Here is a 17,207-nt window from a genome sequence, read left to right as displayed (position 1 = left end):
GAGGAGGCGCTTTTTGGAATTAAGCAGGAATGATTTTCCAAAAATGGAAGCACTGGCCCGGCACGGTCACCACTTATTCAGGACGGAGGGCTGTGCCTTTTAACTGACCTTTCAATGGTTGGCTCATGGGAAGGTGTGGGAGGAGGGGCCTGGGGGAGGTGCTTGGATGGGATGGGAGAGCCAACCATTGCTGCTTTTTAATCCAGTTGCAAGAAACGAGGTGCTGCACCCTTCCTGGTCTTTAATATGCCCCTAAATTTATTCAAAATGTTTTAATTACATAGAAGGACATGCACACTTCATAGAAATTGTTACATATTCTCAGCAACTCACTCGTTGTCTTTGGCTTCCTACTTTCAAACTCTCAGTACTGAGTGCGATTGATTGGCCCAGCCTGGGCAGGTGTGCACTTCGGGTCACCCCTATTCTTTGGGAACAGAAAAGCAGCACCTATGGAGTTAAACAGAACAATCAAAACCTGTTTGCCAAACACCAGGAAAAAAACAGTTAAACAGGAAGTGCGGAGGAACCCCAGATATACAACCATATGTTCTGCAGATGAACAGCCAGACTGAAAACTTGGAAAGGACACAACAGGTAACTCCCCAAAGGATAAGAATAAATGGCCGGCGCTGCAGCTCACTAGGCTAATCCTCCACCTTGCGGCGCCGGCACACCGGGTTCTAGTCCCGGTCAGGGCGCCGGATTCTGTCCTGGTTGCCCCTCTTCCAGGCCAGCTCTCTGCTGTGGCCCGGGAGGGCAGTGGAGGATGGCCCAAGTGCTTGGGCACCTGCACCCCATGGGAGACCAGGAGAAGCACCTGGCTCCTGCCTTTGGATCAGCAAGGTGCGCCGGCCACAGCAGCCATTGGGCAGTGAACCAATGGCAAAGGAAGACCTTTCTCTCTCTCTCTCTCTCTCTCTCTCTCTCACTGTCCACTCTGCCTGTCAAAAAACAAACAAACAAACAATAAATGGCCAATTCATAGGGGGTGAGAGTGCAGAAGCTTGTGAGGTATCAAGAAACTGCAAGTCCAAACAAGTTTTACATATATATATATATATATATATATATTACCTATAACTTGGGCCAGGATAAAAATAAAGATAATATACACTATGGGCAAGCCCACTCACTTCTGAGGGTGGAGCTTTTCTGGATGAAAACTAGGTGACCAGTTGGCTGCCGAGGGGCTGCAGGTTAAACCGGTGCGTGGGGTGCTTGCATCCCATATTGGAGTGCCAGAGTTGGACTGCTGGCTCTGCTTCTGACCCGGCCTCCTGCCAATGGACATCCAGGAGGCAGCAGGTGGCGGCTCAAATAACGGAGTCCCTGCCACCCATCGGGGAGACCTGGACTCGGCGCTGCGCCCCTGGCTTTGCTGCTGCAGGCATGTGGGGAGCGAGACAGCAGCTGGAAGCGCTCTCGCTCTCTCTCTCTCTCCCCCTTTCAAAAATAAAAGTACAATCTCTTAACATAATCTCCATCAACTTCAGACACACACTTTCGGAAGTGAGGTACCATTCGTTCAGCCCAGCCCTAAAGACCTGAGGGGGGTGGGAACATCCCCAGGTCAGCACAGTCTTCATATCATCAGCCAGAGAAAAAGGGGGGCCCTTTACAGGCTTCCTGAGATAAGGGAAAAAAAAAAAAAAAAAAAAAAACAGAAGGAGCCCGATCAGGACTGGAAGGTAGATGTTCAAGGATTCACCCTCAGAACCCTCACAAAACTGCCTATATCTGATGAGAGGAAGGGGTGGAAACACGATGGTGCAGTCTCTGGTGGTGCTTTCCCAAGTTGGAAGCAGATTATTGTTCTTAGCCCTCCAGACAGTCAGCAAAGCCCCAGGGGCGACCCAGTGCTGCTGCTCACTGGTCTGCTCTTGTTGTGGGTGGACCACCCACTACTACCTCTCGGTAGCCACTAAGTTGCTTGTGCTTTGTTTTCAGGATGGTACTGGTAAAGCCAGGTTCATCCCCTCTTCCAGTTCTTAGAAGAAATGCTTCAGGATCTTGATCCTGGTGTTTAAAACTTCTATTGAAGACCTGTGTTCTTTTTTTTTTTTCTATGATTAATTATTTTGAAAGGCAGAGCGAGAGCAAGAGCGAGAGCGAGAGAGAGAAATACTCCACCTGCTGATTCACTCCCTAAATGGCCAGGTCTGGTTCAGGCCAAAGCCAGGATCCAGGAACTCCATCTGGATTGCCCACAGGGCTAGCAGGGGCCCCAGCACTGCCCTAACAGGTGCACTAACAGGTGCATGAACAGGAAGCTGGATTGAACCAGAGCAGCCGGAAGTTGAACAGGCAAGTGGAGGCTTAATCCATTGCACCGTAACGCAGGCCCCGGGAAACCTGTGGTCCTGTCTAACTAGCTGGGCACAACCGTATTGCAATGCATTGAGGAGAAAGTTTGCTCCACCAATCTTTCCAGGAGCCATCTACAGTGTCGGCTGTGGTTTCTGCTGCTAATTCAGACCTCCTGACTCAGGGCACGAACAAGGTTGCTTTTCCTCGCTAAGCGATGTGTATGGTCTGCAGCTGCAGGCCTCATTTTTGGCCACCTCTCATGCCTTCCTACAGTGCATTATCCGTTTGTAAACTGCCCACTTCTTTGATGGCATCGTCCCTGTACACTTTCCATAAAGCCTCAACGATTTCACCCAAGCTTCACCATCAATGTGATGTTCGCCCTTGCTTCACTTTTTTTTTTTTAATTTTTTTGACAGGCAGAGTGGACAGTGAGAGAGAGAGAAACAAAGGTCTTCCTTTGCCGTTGGTTCACCCTCCAATGGCTGCCGAGGTTGGCGCGCTGTGGCCGGCGCACCGTGCTGATCCGAAGCCAGGAGCCAGGTACTTATCCCGGTCTCCCATGGAGTGCAGGGCCCAAGCACTTGGGCCATCCTCCACTGCACTCCCGGGCCACAGCAGAGAGCTGGCCTGGAAGAGGGGCAACCGGGACAGAATCCGGCACCCCGACTGGGGCTAGAACCCAGTGTGCTACGCCACAAGGCAGAGGATTAGCCTAGTGAGCCAAGGCGCCGGCCCCTTGCTTCACGTTTTAGCGGAATCCATGTTGCTCTGCTGGGGGTCTTCTTACCCTTCCTGCTGCCTTACATCCGACCCTGCTCAGACATGTGCTTTAGGAGCTAACGCAAGTTCACCTTGGCGCAGATCTTGAACCACATACACAGCTTTCCCATAAGATGCATTACCCACGAACCTGCTGAAGACCCCTCCAATGTATATAATGGGGCCATCTCGAAGCAGGGGGATTTTTAAATTGACCTTTTCTCTGCATTTTCTCTTTTTTCGCTACAGCTAACAAACATCAATTGTATTAAAACTTATTTAGGGGCCGGCACTGTGGCATAGGAGGCTAAGCCTCTGGCTGTGGTGCTGGCATCCCATATGGGCACTGGTTCAAGTCCCAGCTGCTCCACTTCTGATCCAGCTCTCTGCTGTGGCCTGGGAAAGCAGAAGAAGATGGCCCCAGTGCTTGGGCGCCTGCAACCACATGGGAGACCTGGAAGAAGCTCCTGGCTCCTGTCATTACAGCCAGTTGGGAGTGAACCAGCAGATGGGAGACCTTTCTCTCTTCTCTCCCTCTATCTGTAACTCTACTTCTCAAATAAATAAATAAATATTTACAAAGAAAACCCTACTTAATTATTTGACAGACACATACAGAAGGTGTGGGAGATCTCCCATCTTTTGGTTTACTCCTTGAATTCCTGCAATGGCCAGGGGTGGGATGATGGAAGCCAGAGCTGGGAATGAAATCCAGGTCCCCCACAGAAGTAGGAGAAGTCCAACCACTGGAGCTGTCACCTGCTGCCTCCCAGGGTCTGCTTTAGCAGGAAGCTGGAGTCGGGAGTGGGAGCCGGGACTCAAACTCAGGCATTCCAGTATGGGATGTAGGTGTCTTCACCCCTGGGCTACACACCTCCCCCACCGACTGTTTTCTGAAAGGCAGGGGCCTACTAACACTCACAAGATGTTGATGGAAATGCCTGCCCTCTTCCCTCCGAGATATAAGGAGAAGATACCTAATTCCATCGGACATTCTCATGGCATTCCATTCAAATTACCCATCATCGTGCAATTGCTTTGAACATTTTAGGAGGGAGGGGAGTGGAAGGTGAGGATGAGGCGGTCATGGGACTGAGAGGTGAGGCTCTGTCCTGGTGTTCTCAGTGGATGGGGACAAAATATGCCAGAGCGCAAGAGGCCGTGCAAGAAATGGGAGTCCTGTTACACAGCAGTCCTGCTCCCCAGTGAACTGTGGGCTCCCATCCAGCTCCTGTGGGAGGAGGGATAGGAAGACACTTAACATACAGAAATCCTTCTCTTTTGATGTCTGGAAATGCACAAGAAAGAGGACCCAAGACTGAGCCCCAAAACGGAACAAGGAGAATTTAAAGCTACATTAAGGAAGGGACAATGTCATGTACTGACCACCAGGTGTCACTGTCGACAGAAACAGCTTGGTTGCAGGTAGGTACATGAGGTCTGGGATGCAGTATCAAAACCCAGTGGACTTAACAGAAGGAATGAAATTCTGACCCATGCCACAATATGGATGAGCCTTGAAGACATCATGCTGAGTGAAGTTAAGCCAGACATAAAAGACAAACGTGTGATTCCACTTAGATGAGGCACCTCAAGTAGTCAAATTCATAGAGACAGAACGTGTTAGGACGGCTACGATGGCTGCCAGCACCTGGGGCATGGCGATGGGGAGTTGCTGTTTAACGGGTATGGAGTTTCAGTTCAGAAACACGGAAGAGTTCTGAGGATGGATGGTGGGATGACTACACAACAATGAACTTGGTACCACTGAGCTATCCATCTAAAACGCTCAAGACGGCTATTTGATACTGGGATATTTTACCACCATTAAAACAACAAGTGCATCCACACTGTGATTTGATGCCTGCCTGGAGTTCAGGGGGTGCACCTGCACCTCCCTAAAACAGGCAAGAAGGGAGGGCAATGCTGTTTCCCCAGCCTGCTGCTCACAGCCCCAACCCCACCACCACCCAGCTCTCTCTTTGCAACCACTTTTGTTTGATTTGCACAGAGCGAAATCTCCCATCCTCTGGTTCATGCCAGCTGGGGCTGGGCCAGGCTGAAACCAGGAGCTGGAAACTCAATCCAGGTCTCCCACATGGGTGTTGGAGACGCAGGGGCCTGGGCCAGCATCCGCTGCTTCCTAGCGTTCGTACACATGCGGGAAGCTGGGATCAGGAGTGCATCTGGGATGCAGGCGCCCCAGGTGGGGGTCTTCCCCACGGTGCCACATGCCCTTCCACCCAGCATCCGGCTTCTTCGCTTCTTTATTGCATGCCTTCGCAGCACGGGCCTTGATCCAGCGCTGAGACTCCATCAGCCAGGGCCAGCATGGCACCAGCCCCTCCTGGGCGACTCTCCATCCACTCACTCTCAGCTTCCCTCCCTCCCTCGATATCTTCATCTCTTTGTACTGCTATAACAAAATACCTTTGATTGGGTTCTTTATTAAGTCATAGAAATCTATTGCTTCCAGCGCTGGAGGCAGGGAGGCAGGGAAGGCCAAGAGGCAGGTGCTGGCAGATCCGGGGTGTTTGAGGGCTCGTTCCTTACAGGTGCAGCTGGGCTGCTGTGCAGCCTCACGCAGCCGAAGAGCGAAGGGGGGGGCAGGAGTCAACAGAGACTAAGATACAGCAATCAATCACCCACAGTCTCCGGCCCTCCCCCCAACAAATCCACCTTGTACTCTCGTGCCACCTCGAATGCAGCTCGAGAATGCTCTGGGCAGTTACCTGGGCTCACCAACTGGAGCAATCTGCAAAGCACTTCCGACAAAGTGTGAGGCTGCGGCAAGCTGCCGGCTAGCTTCCGGTTGCTTTGACCTCCCGGAAATGCCTATCTGGGCAACACTTCATTTTATTGGTCAAAGGAAATCACATGACCAGGCCCATCTCGGCTATACTTCATCTCATTGGCCAGAAGGAATCACATGATGCTGACTGCGCCCTGCATATTTGGTAAGCTTATTCCTCTCTGCTAGTTTCTTTATGCTCTCCTTGTAGCAATGGTGAGCTGGTGATTACTAGTTTGTGAAGCTGTTGCCTTCCCTGGACTCTCTTACCCGGAGGTTGGGACGTGCTGTTAACTGTACTGATTATGTACCTTTGGTGCCTGGCAGGACCTGACGCCTGGCAGGTGCACAGGGTCTGTGGCTTGAATGAACAATGGCAGGGAGTTGGGCTGACAGGAAGGCAGGCACACTACCTGGAAGGGCGGGTGTAGGAGGAGGTGCCCCAATAAAAAGGAAGCAGGAAGGACCCCAAAGACTACCCACTTTCTATGCTAAACCACAATTACTGAACTGAGTGGGATCATCCATGGTTAGCACTAGTACAGCAACAAGACAGCATCAGCTGGAGCCGGCGCTGTGGCGCAGAGGGTTAAAAGCCCTGGCCTGAAGCGCTGCATCCCATATGGGTGCCGGTTCGAGTCCCGGCTGCTCCTCTTTGGATCCAGCTCTCTGCTATAGCTTGAGAAAGCAGTAGAAGATGGCCCAAGTCCTTGGGCCCCTGCACCCACGTGGGAGACCCAGAAGAAGCTCTTGGCTCCTGGCTTCGGATCACAACTCCGGCCGTTGCAGCCATTTGGGGAGTGAACCAAAGGATGGATCCAGCTCTCTGCTATAGCTTGAGAAAGCAGTAGAAGATAGCCCAAGTCCTTGGGCCCCTGCACCCACGTGGGAGACCCAGAAGAAGCTCTTGGCTCCTGGCTTCGGATCACAACTCCGGCTGTTGCAGCCATTTGGGGAGTGAACCAAAGGATGGAAGACCTGTCTCTACCTTTCTCTGTAACTCTTTCAAATAAATAAAATAAATCTTAAAAAAAAAAAAAAGCAGCAGCAAATAGGACCCCAGAAGCACCAAGTGGTTGTGGCTGTGTGTGTGGCTGGTTGTGTGTGTGTGTGTGTGTACTTATACCCCAAAGCCCTAAACTAGACAGAGATTTTTGACTTCTGTCTCCTAAGTTTCTGGAGCTTGGGACTGAGGTGCTATTCCTGGGTTACCATGGAAAGAGCTAAATTTATTCCACCGTTTCTTCCCTCGTAGAAAAAATAGGGGATTAGCGCTACAGAATTTCTGCTGGGTTAGTCTTCAGCTTCATTGACCTCTGATTGCAAAATGAGCAGGCTCATCTAGGCCCGGAAAGCCAGCTAAGGGCATTGTCAGGAGTAAGGCAGGCCACTAACTGCAGCCGGCCTTGTACCTGCTGCCCCTGGATGTATTAAGAGCTTCCTCTCGGAGCTGCGCCTGGAGGACCACTGCAACCTCCTCCTACCTGGAAGTTAACATTTGTAACTGGCTAAGGAAAAAAGGAAAGAAAAAAAAAAGAAAGAAAGAAAGAAAGAAAGAAAAGGCGGCCTGCGTTGGGGGTTGGGGGGTGGGGGACGACCATTAACCATTAACGCAGCCTGGCCCAGCACAGCCTGCCAGCCTCAGGGGCCCCTGGGAGGGGGCAGGGCTGGGAGGAAGCCCAGGTGTTACAACTACTTCCGGACGCACAGGGTCCTGATAACGCCCAGGAGGTGGGGGGTGAAGCATCGGTTCCGCTCAGGGCCCCTATTCCTCGCCCAGAGGGAGCCTGGCTTCCCAGAATGTCCTCAAGCGGGCGGTGCCCAGCGATGGGACAACGTGGGAGGCAGAACCCGCGCCAGGTCGCAGTCCCTCAATAATCGGGTTAGGATGGGCCCCAGGCCGGCGGGTGCAAGGCCGGCGCTGGAACTGCACCCGGCCCATGCAGTCCGAGGGCGAGGCGAGGCGGCGGCGGCGGCGAGCAAGGGGCCCCTCTCTCGGGACTCGGGATCCCGGGCTCTCCCTCTCGCTCTGCCCCGCACCGCCGGCCAGAACCCCGCGGAGGAAGAGGAGCCAACACAACAAAGGCCAGGGGAAGCGCTTCGAGAGGGTGCTCGGACCCCAGCGAGTCCCCAGGCGAGGTTGGCCCAGCGTCCTGCCCTGGAAACAGGTCCCCCCTTTGAGACTCGCTGGCTGGGGCGGGAAGGAGGCGCGGGGCCCCCCGGCCGACCGGCCGAGCGCTTACGTAAGGCCGAGCGGCTGCTGCGCCCCGACCTCCCACGCGGGTGCGCAGAGACCCCTTCGGCCCGAGGCGGGGCTGCCTCCCGCAGCCGCGGGGGCGAAGCCGGGCATAAGCCCGGGATAGGCCAGGGACCACCGGCCCCGCAGCCAGGGCGGGCGCGCAGGGCGGCGGCGGCGTCCCCCCGCAGCCACCCAGCTTCCCGGGGGAGGAGCAGCGCATCGCGCAAGCATCCGGGAGCGGCGGAGGGGGCGGGAGGAAGGGCGAAAGGAGGAAGCGGGATTTAAACGAAAGGCGGTGACGCCACACAAAAGATTTCTATAGGCTCCGGAGAGGTCACGGCCGAGGCGGCGGCGGCGGCGGCGAGCCCGGGGGCGAGGCGCGCACAGCAGGGGAGAAGCCCGCGGCGGCCGCGCTCCGAGGTGAGCCGCGCGGGGAGGAGGCGGGTGCCGGCCCCGCGGCCCCCGCCCTTCCTTTCAGTTTCGCCCCTCTCGCTCGGAAGTTGGCGGTGGACAAAAATGGCAGGAGCCGGAGCCCGGGCCGGTGGCCGCAGCGCGTCCGAGACCTTCTGAGTCGGCCGCGCCGCCGGGGAGACGCGCGCAGGGGCGTCCGATGCGCGGGGCCCGGGGCCTCGGGAGACTTCAGCCGCCGCGGGCCCGCGACCAGGAGGCGACGACGATGGACCTGCGCCCACAGCCAGCGGCCGGCCGCCGGGCGCGCGGTCGGGGAGGGCGTGCCGCCGCGGCGCCGGGCCGCGCGCTCTGAGCCGGCCAGGCGGGAAGGGGCCGCCGCGGAGCCCGGCACGCCCGGGCGTGGCGCGCGGACGGGCGAGCGGGGCGGCCGCTGTGCGCCATCCGGGCAGGCTCCCGCCCGACTCTGACTCGGCGCGGCCGCCACAGCGCCAGCCACACCCTCGGCCCTGCAGCCCCGGCCGCCCGGCGCCGCTGCGCGAGGGCCGGAGGCAGGAGATGCGCCGGGCGCGGCCGCCGTCGCGGGCCAGCGCTGCCGCCTGACGGGGTCCCGGCGCCCGGAGCCCACGTGCGCCGCCGGCCCCGCGGCGGCTGACAGCGCAACGCAGCGCGCCGGAGCCGCCACCCGCGCTCCTCCCCGAGGAAAGGATTTTGGTTTCAAAGAAAGGAAGGAAGGAAGGAAAGACAACTCCCAGCTTCCCCGCGCCGGGCCGGGCCATGCCCAGGAAGGCGGCGGCGGAGGCGGCGGCGGCGGCGGCCCAGCAGAGGGGACTTTCCTGGCAGCCCGGCGGCGAGGGGCGCGGACTCTGAGTGTGCCCTGCCCCGGTTCATGACTCCTGCAAGCCGGCTGGGAGGCCGAACGCCGCAGCCCCGCGCCGCGCCCCCGAGCGCCCCCGGCGCCCCCTGGCCCGCGGGCCCGCCGCGCGCCGCCGCCCAGCACCCTGCGCCCGCGGCGGTGGATGGCATGATGGTGCGGGGACGGCGCCGCGGCGGTGGAAGCAGGCTCCCCAGCGGCATGCCAGTGCCCGCCGGGCGCGATGGCTAGCGGCAGCGCCGGCAAGCCCAGTGGCGAGGCGGCGGCTTCTCCGGCTCCTGCGGGCGGTGGCGGCGGGGCCTGCTCGCAGCCGCGCAAGAGGCTGGTGTCCGTGTGCGACCACTGCAAGGGCAAGATGCAGCTGGTGGCCGACCTGCTGCTGCTGTCCAGCGAGGCGCGGCCCGTGCTCTTCGAGGGTCCCGCCGCCTCGTCGTGCGCCGGCGCCGAGTCCTTCGAGCAGTGCCGGGACACCATCATCGCGCGCACCAAGGGGCTCTCCATCCTCACCCACGACGTGCAGAGCCAGCTCAACATGGGCCGCTTCGGCGAGGCGGGGGACAGCCTGGCCGAGCTGGGCGACCTGGTGGTGTCGCTGACCGAGTGCTCGGCCCACGCGGCCTACCTGGCGGCCGTGGCCACGCCGGGCGCGCAGCCCGCGCAGCCGGGGCTGGTGGACCGCTACCGCGTGACGCGCTGCCGCCACGAGGTGGAGCAGGGCTGCGCCGTGCTACGCGCCACGCCGCTGGCCGACATGACCCCGCAGCTGCTGCTCGAGGTGTCGCAGGGCCTGTCGCGCAACCTCAAGTTCCTGACGGACGCGTGCGCCCTGGCCAGCGACAAGTCCCGGGACCGCTTCTCCCGCGAGCAGTTCAAGCTGGGCGTCAAGTGCATGAGCACCAGCGCCTCGGCGCTGCTGGCGTGCGTGCGCGAGGTCAAGGCGGCGCCCAGCGAGCTGGCGCGCAGCCGCTGCGCGCTCTTCAGCGGGCCCCTGGTGCAGGCCGTGAGCGCCCTGGTGGGCTTCGCCACCGAGCCGCAGTTCCTGGGTCGCGCGGCCGCCGTGAGCGCCGAGGGCAAGGCGGTGCAGACCGCCATCCTGGGCGGCGCCATGAGCGTCGTGTCGGCCTGCGTGCTCCTGACCCAGTGCCTCAGGGATCTGGCGCAGCACCCCGACGGGGGCGCCAAGATGTCGGACCACAGGGAGAGGCTGAGGAACTCGGCGTGTGCCGTGTCTGAAGGCTGTACCCTTCTATCTCAGGCTTTACGGGAGAGGTCTTCGCCCAGGACTTTACCGCCAGTGAATTCCAATTCTGTGAATTAGCACCCCACCCCACCCCCAGACGAAAGGAAGATATCTAACTCTGCCCCATCCGTTTATACCAAAGAAATCGTAGGTGAGCGGTCCCCATGCCCCGAACCCCGTGCGCGCCTGGAGCCCGCGCCCAGGACCTGGGACACGGAAGATGGGTGACCCCCGGCGCTGTCGCCCCCCAACCCATCTTCTTGGCTAAATTTTATTCTCCGTTGGGCAGGAAGCCGGGCATGGGCTCATTTCTTTCTCTCTCTCTCTCGGTGTTTTCTTTTTGTTTTCTAATTAAAAGAAAGGTTACCTCAGTTTTCACTCCTTAGACGTGGATGTAGCTACCTTTTTTTTTTTTTTTTTTTTTTGTATGTCATTTTTTGAAGCAGTCGTGTTGAATTAGGAGTATACTTGGTGTGGAAAGTCTGACTTTGCCATGCGGTTTGCAGATGTGGGGGGGGGGGAGCTACTGTGAGCGTGTGTTTTATGTTTTAATTTACACTATAGAGTGATTTTTTTTTTCTTCCCCTGATGTCAAGTTTTTACCTTGCATGTACTGGAGTATTTATTTCATCTATTAAAATGTTATGTTTCTCAGATGGCTTTGGGCCGTTACTGTTAACTTTTCAGTAGAGGTGACCTCGCGGGCTGCACGGCCCTGGGAAGCTGTTCCAGTGGTGGTACAGTGCGTCCTCGCCTCCCCCCACCCACTCCCGACTTCTTCAAGAGTCACTCCTTTGAGCAGCCTAGAACTCAAGAAAGATCAAGTGTGCGGCATTGCTAGTTTCATGGCAGGTGTTGTCAACGTGCTTGCATGACGCCTTGGTGGCTGGGGTGGGCTTTGGGTGTGGGTCTCTGTCTCACCTTCAGCTGCCCCTGCAGCACAGGTAACTTGGCTTGTTTCTGTCTCAGCCTTCCCTCGTCAAGAACAGGGCTTCAGGCTGACGGAAGTTTGATTAGAATTCTGCCTGTCAGTTTTAGGTGGAAGCACTTGTTAATCCAGCGTTGCCTGTCTGCCTTCCCAGCTCAGAGCACCCATGTATGGAGAAAGTCTTGTCAATCAAGTGGCAGTGGTTTTTTTTTTTTTTTTTTTTTAGGTATGTAGGCAGATCTCTTCGGGCAGGATCCTCATGACTTGAGAAAGCTCTAGCCTGTTGAGAGGGAGACGGAGAGGAATTCTGGAAAGTTCTGGGGGGGGACTTTCTGGAGCTACTTTTTATGCCCTCCATCAATGATAGGCCATGGTTGACTTTATGTTTGAAGAATGCCTTGTTGATTGACATTTGGAGTTATATTAGGACGGTTTGCCTTTTCTGCATTTTTTCAAACATTATTTTGGTGATGGTGAACAGATTTTGAACATGGTCCCACTCAAAGTACAGCAGATTAGCGTGCTGGAGGCTTGGGAGCCTCACCTGGGTAAAAACTCACTACCTGCTTTGAATGGATGCTGTTCACATTTTTCCTTGGGGTTTGTCGTGCTGAAGGGTTTACAATTCCCCTGGATCTGAAAAGAATTTCTCACCATAATGTATTACAGAGAGGGAAGAGAGCCATGCTGTCTGTTTCAGCTCATTGAATTCAGGAAATTGAATGTGTGAGACGCCTGTGAACCCGTATTAAGACCCGGACTGGTTCACTGTGCTGCACCTGCAGTTTGGAGAAGTCTTGAACGTTGGTAGGGTTGAAACATTTTCATTTTTAAGATGTATTTATTGGGCCGGCGCCGCGGCTCACTAGGCTAATCCTCCGCCTTGTGGCGCCGGCACACTGGGTTCTAGTCCCGATCGGGGCGCCGGATTCTGTCCCGGTTGCCCCTCTTCCAGACCAGCTCTCTGCTGTGGCCCGGGAGTGCAGTGGAGGATGGCCCAAGTGCTTGGGCCGTGCACCCCATGGGAGATCAGGAGAAGCACCTGGCCCCTGGCTTCAGATCAGCGCAGTGCACCGGCCGCAGCGCGCCAGCCGTGGCGGCCATTGGAGGGTGAACCAACGGCAAAAGGAAAACCTTTCTCTCTGTCTCTCTCTCACTATCCACTCTGCCTGTCAAAAAAAAAAAAAAAAAAAAAAAAGTATTGGGGCCAGCGCTGCAGCATAGCGGGTAAAGCTGTAGCCTGTGGCACCTGCATTCTGTATATGTGCTTGTGCTAGTCCTGGGTGCTTCACTTCCGATGCAGCTCCCTGCTAATAAGCCTGGGAAACCAGCAGAAGATGGCCCCAGTGCTTGGGCCCCTGCACCCATGTGGGGGACCCAGATAAAGCTCTGGGCTGCTGGCTTCAGCCTGGCCCAGCCCTGGTTGTTGCAGCCACTTGGGGAGAGAACCAGCAGATGGAAGATTGTCTCGGTCTGTCTCTTCTCTTTCACTCTCTCTCTAACTCTGCCTTTCAAATAAATAAATACATCTTTTTATTCATTTGTTTTTGAAAGAGCAACAGAGAAGGCAGTTAGATCTTCCATCTATTGGTTCACTCCCCGGATGCGCACTGGGCCAGGCAGGAGCCAGGAATTCCAGCTGGGTCTCCGACATGTTCTTGAGCCATCATCCACCGCAGGAAGCTGGATCAGAAGCAGACTAGCCTGTATTTGAAATAGTGCTCTTATGTGAGATGCAGGTGTCCCACACCTGCCCCTGGTTCATTTCTAAATAAGGGTTGGGGAGCAGTGCTTTTCTCTCTTAGGTCTTAGTAGATTTAAGATTTTTTTTTAAGTCCTTAAAAGATGAAAATGACCTTGAGAATGTTTATTTCTCTCTCCCTGCCCTTCTTCAAAATCTTGATCAGGCTCAGGAAGAATTTGGGGCCCTGACAATCTGCCTGTGTGGAGAGATTTTCACTGAGTTGTCATTGTTAGACTTGCACAGGTAATGATTGAGTTTTTAACTCTATGGTTCATTTAACCTATGCACACCACAATGAGTAAACTTAAAGGGATAAACACAAGTGACAGAATGGCCAGAAATCTGCAAATTTGTGTTTGATTAAGGAAAAGAAAAGCATTGCCAGTTTGTTTTCATGCTCATTCCTTTGCAGAAACAATTTTCAGGGCTGTTAAGGCCAAAAAGAAAAAAAAAATCTACTTGGATAGAAAGCTAGCTAGTTGAAATTTTGAAGCTTTCTGCTAGCCAAATGATAGTTGCTAAAGACTTTGCCAAGTGATTTTTCAAAATCTCTATCCTCTGAAGATGATCAAAATTGCAAATTTTAAGAAGCGTTTTTAACCTTTTTCCCTCTCCTCTATCTGTAGGAAAAGTTCAGGTCCCCCCCCCCCCCCAGCAGGTGTCTGGCAATGAATTCCACTTGGTTTCTTCCCGTGGGTTCTCAGAGCCCAGGGTGAGGAATACACATTATTCAGTGTGTCTGTGCTGTGTGGCTTGGCTGGGGAATTGGGCACAGGTCTTTGGCATTTTAACTTTCCTCCAGTGCACTAAGTTGCTAAACTTGTTTTTTTTTTTTTTTTTTAAAGAGCCCCTCATTTTTGAAAAGGAATGGTTCAGACCTATTTCATAATAGGGTTTAATAAGGTCAGCGGAGGAATACCAGCTCCAGGAATAAAAGCAGAGTGGCCTGATTTTTTTTTTAATTTTATTTTTAATTTTTAAATGAAACCACACTCAAGCCCTGAGTTCGTCTGACTTCCAAGGGCGAGTTTTCTTAGAAAGGTCGAGTGCACGCCGTCCTGAGACACTTCCAGACCCTTCCTTCACTTCGGTGTTTCTGAGCAAGGAAAATCCTGATAAATTCTCTGAACAAAAGCCATTATTTACGACAATCACCCCAAGCAAGCAGGACAAAACCGCCTTTCAAACATAAGACTTAACCAGAAGAGAGAAAAAAAAGGCACAGCTCTGTCTTTCTTTGGCTGTTTTAAACTTGGTCTTTATTACTCATTCTGGCTTGTTGTCAGGAAATGCAAAAACTATGTCTGTGCCTGCTCCCTCCCCCCCCCCCCCCAGTCCCTATGCTCATCTTTATAATTCTGGAATCCTCAATTACATCTGATTGGCTATTTTACACATTTTTTTTAAGCTAGCATAGGGATCTAAGAAATCTGGCAATTCGAAAGGGCAAAATTTCACAGAAATCCCTGTTTTGTTTTTTCCTGAATGAATATGACTGTGCTAAAATGCAGGTTGGGGTGGGGGAGGATCTGGAATAGGACTAGCCCCCTCTGAGCTGTGTTTCCTGGGGTGTGAAAAGACACAGGGAGACCCCCACCCAGGATTTTTTTTTAAGCATACAGAATGTGTGAAGTGACTCCATCCATTTGGCACCAGTAGGGTTTTTCTTTAGGGTCATTTGCATAGGTGAGTGGTCTCCCCAGCTTCCGGTAAAGGTAGGGTGGAAGGCTCAAAGACCTAACTGTCTATGGATTACAAGAAAAAGATGTGACACTAGCATCTGCCACTGGGGTTGGTTTAATGGAACAGTAAACACTTTATGACCTGGGCTGTAGAGCTTGGCACGTGTGCCGAAGTTTTCACGTGGACTTGGAGGTGGCGGATGCACTGGGGCCACCTGTGTGTGCTCAGGCTGGGGAGCGGCTGTGAGTGGGACATGGTCTTCCCCACCCCACCCCATCCCCTGCTGTGAAAGGTTGCCACCCGCACTCAGTTCTGCTGGTACCTAAAATATAACCCAAGGCCCAGAAACTCTCTGGCTGGAGCTATCTGTTGTATTAGCTCCTCCCGGAGGGTCTGGTGCACACCCCTACCTGATGGGCTTTGCTGAGTTTTTTTTTTTTTTTTTTTTTTTTAATTTTTAATCCTTGCCAACTCGAGACCAGAACGCTTCTGTTCCCAGGAGGCAGCGGCATTTGTGCAAACAAGGTCCTTGTTTGCATGGGTGTTTTTATTTCTCCTGGGTACTGTGGGACCCTTCAGATAGCAAAGACCAGGCTTTTCTTTCGGTCTCTGAGTGTGTGTGTTTGCAAGGACAGAGTTCTCCCCCATCTTCCAGCACCCTGCTGAAATGAATAGAAATGGCTTTCTCTGTATTGCACGTGCTATTAACTCTGTTATGGAAAATGGCGGATAAACTAACGAGAAATCCGCTGTTAGCCCCTTGGCTGCCCAAGAAGGTGCACTTTGCTTTTGAGTTCTGCACTCACAGCCAGAGTCGAGGGCAGAGCTGACGGCATAGCTTGCATAAGGATACCCAGAGCTGCAGTCTGCTCGGGTTACGCCCGCTGGGGCTGAACATGCGGGGTCTTCCAGAGCCTGCTAACTCAACCTGGGTGGTCCCAGAAGCTGGCACTGGCTTTGCCCAGGAGCTCGGTAGATCCACGGACTCTAGGTATCCACCCAGGCCTGGACTTACCCAATATGAGCCTGCTCTTTGGGAAGATAGCCAGGGCACAGGTCGGGGAAGCACGGCTGTGGGAGAGACCTGTGGTTGTCTGTCCTACCTGTGGTTTTGTTCTTGATCGTGGGAACTTTGGCATTTGTCCTGGTTCTTTGGATCTCGTTGGTTTGCAAGGTGATGTCATGTACGTCCCTGGGCCCTGGGAGCATCCTGGGAGGGAGGCAAGGTAGTTCGCACTGGGCTTGCCATCTAAACATTAGTGCCTCTGTTTTCCCCTTGTAGAAATTAAGTCAAATATGTATGATGGATTCTCGCAGAGCATAAGACCTAGTGCTGGGCTCTCGTTCTGTCTACTCCGGGGAGCCGCCAGAAGCAGTGTTTTAAAACTTTACATTTGTGGATTTGCCTTAATCATCTGGCCTTCCCCGGGAGTGTTTGAGGCAGCCAATGTAGAGCAACATCGCAAGGATGGCCTGGAAGTGAGTGCAGCCCTGTTTTTGGGGTAACACACCTCCCTCCAGCCCCGCTGAAATGCTGCAGGTCTTAGGTTTCTCAAAGCACAGCATCAGCCAGACATCTCAGACGCCTGGGAAGAGTTTGCTCATTAAGACATACTAGTGTCTTCTAAGAGAAAATCCATTTACTGATTTTAAACTTTATCATTGGCAGTTTGATTTACAGATCTGTTTAAATGTCTCACGTGTGTGTGTCCAGATTAAGCTAAAGTAGAAGTAGGGAGAGTTTGCTTTATGTTAAAAATTTGCTTCATTTATTTGAAAGGGAGAATGACAGAGCACAGGAGATACAGTGGAAGTTTTTCCATCTGTTTGTTCCCTGTCCCAGATGGCTTCGGCTGGGCATTGCTGAAGCCAGGTGCCAGGAACTCCATCTGGGTCTCTCACTTGAGTGGCAGGGGCTCCAGCACTTGGGCCATCTTCTGCTGCTTTCCCAGGTGCATTAGCAGGAAGCTGGATCAGAAGTGGAGGATCAGGGACTCCAATCCGTGCTCATATGGGATGCAGGCATCACAGGCGGCAGCTTAACCCACTATGCTACAGCACCAACCCCACCAGCCAGAACCGGGAGATTGTAAAGAAGCCAGGATTCCCTTGTGCTCTTTCAGTTTAATTTTTCTTTCTTTTTTTGTCATCACCAGCCCCCTCTTCTCAGGTTAATTGACACATCATTCCACCACCTTCCTTCAAATAGAATTTTGCTATGAAAATGT

At 54.1% G+C, this 17,207-nt stretch overlaps 1 protein-coding gene across 1 annotated transcript; it reads left to right on the top strand.

Moving 5' to 3' along the window:
* The first annotated feature begins 9,607 nt into the window (after nt 1–9,607).
* On the top strand, nt 9,608–11,278 carry TLNRD1 (talin rod domain containing 1). Its single transcript, XM_017337539.3, has one exon. The coding sequence runs from the start codon at nt 9,608–9,610 to the stop codon at nt 10,700–10,702; it is 1,095 nt and encodes a 364-aa protein (XP_017193028.2). The 3' UTR covers nt 10,703–11,278.
* The last annotated feature ends 5,929 nt before the right edge of the window (nt 11,279–17,207 follow it).

The sequence above is a fragment of the Oryctolagus cuniculus genome, chromosome 12, assembly GCF_964237555.1.
Source record: "Oryctolagus cuniculus chromosome 12, mOryCun1.1, whole genome shotgun sequence".
In the NCBI taxonomy this organism is placed as follows: Eukaryota; Metazoa; Chordata; class Mammalia; order Lagomorpha; family Leporidae; genus Oryctolagus; species Oryctolagus cuniculus.
The sequence above is the reverse complement of the archived record's forward strand: the minus strand, read 5'-3'. Positions and strand labels throughout refer to the sequence as shown.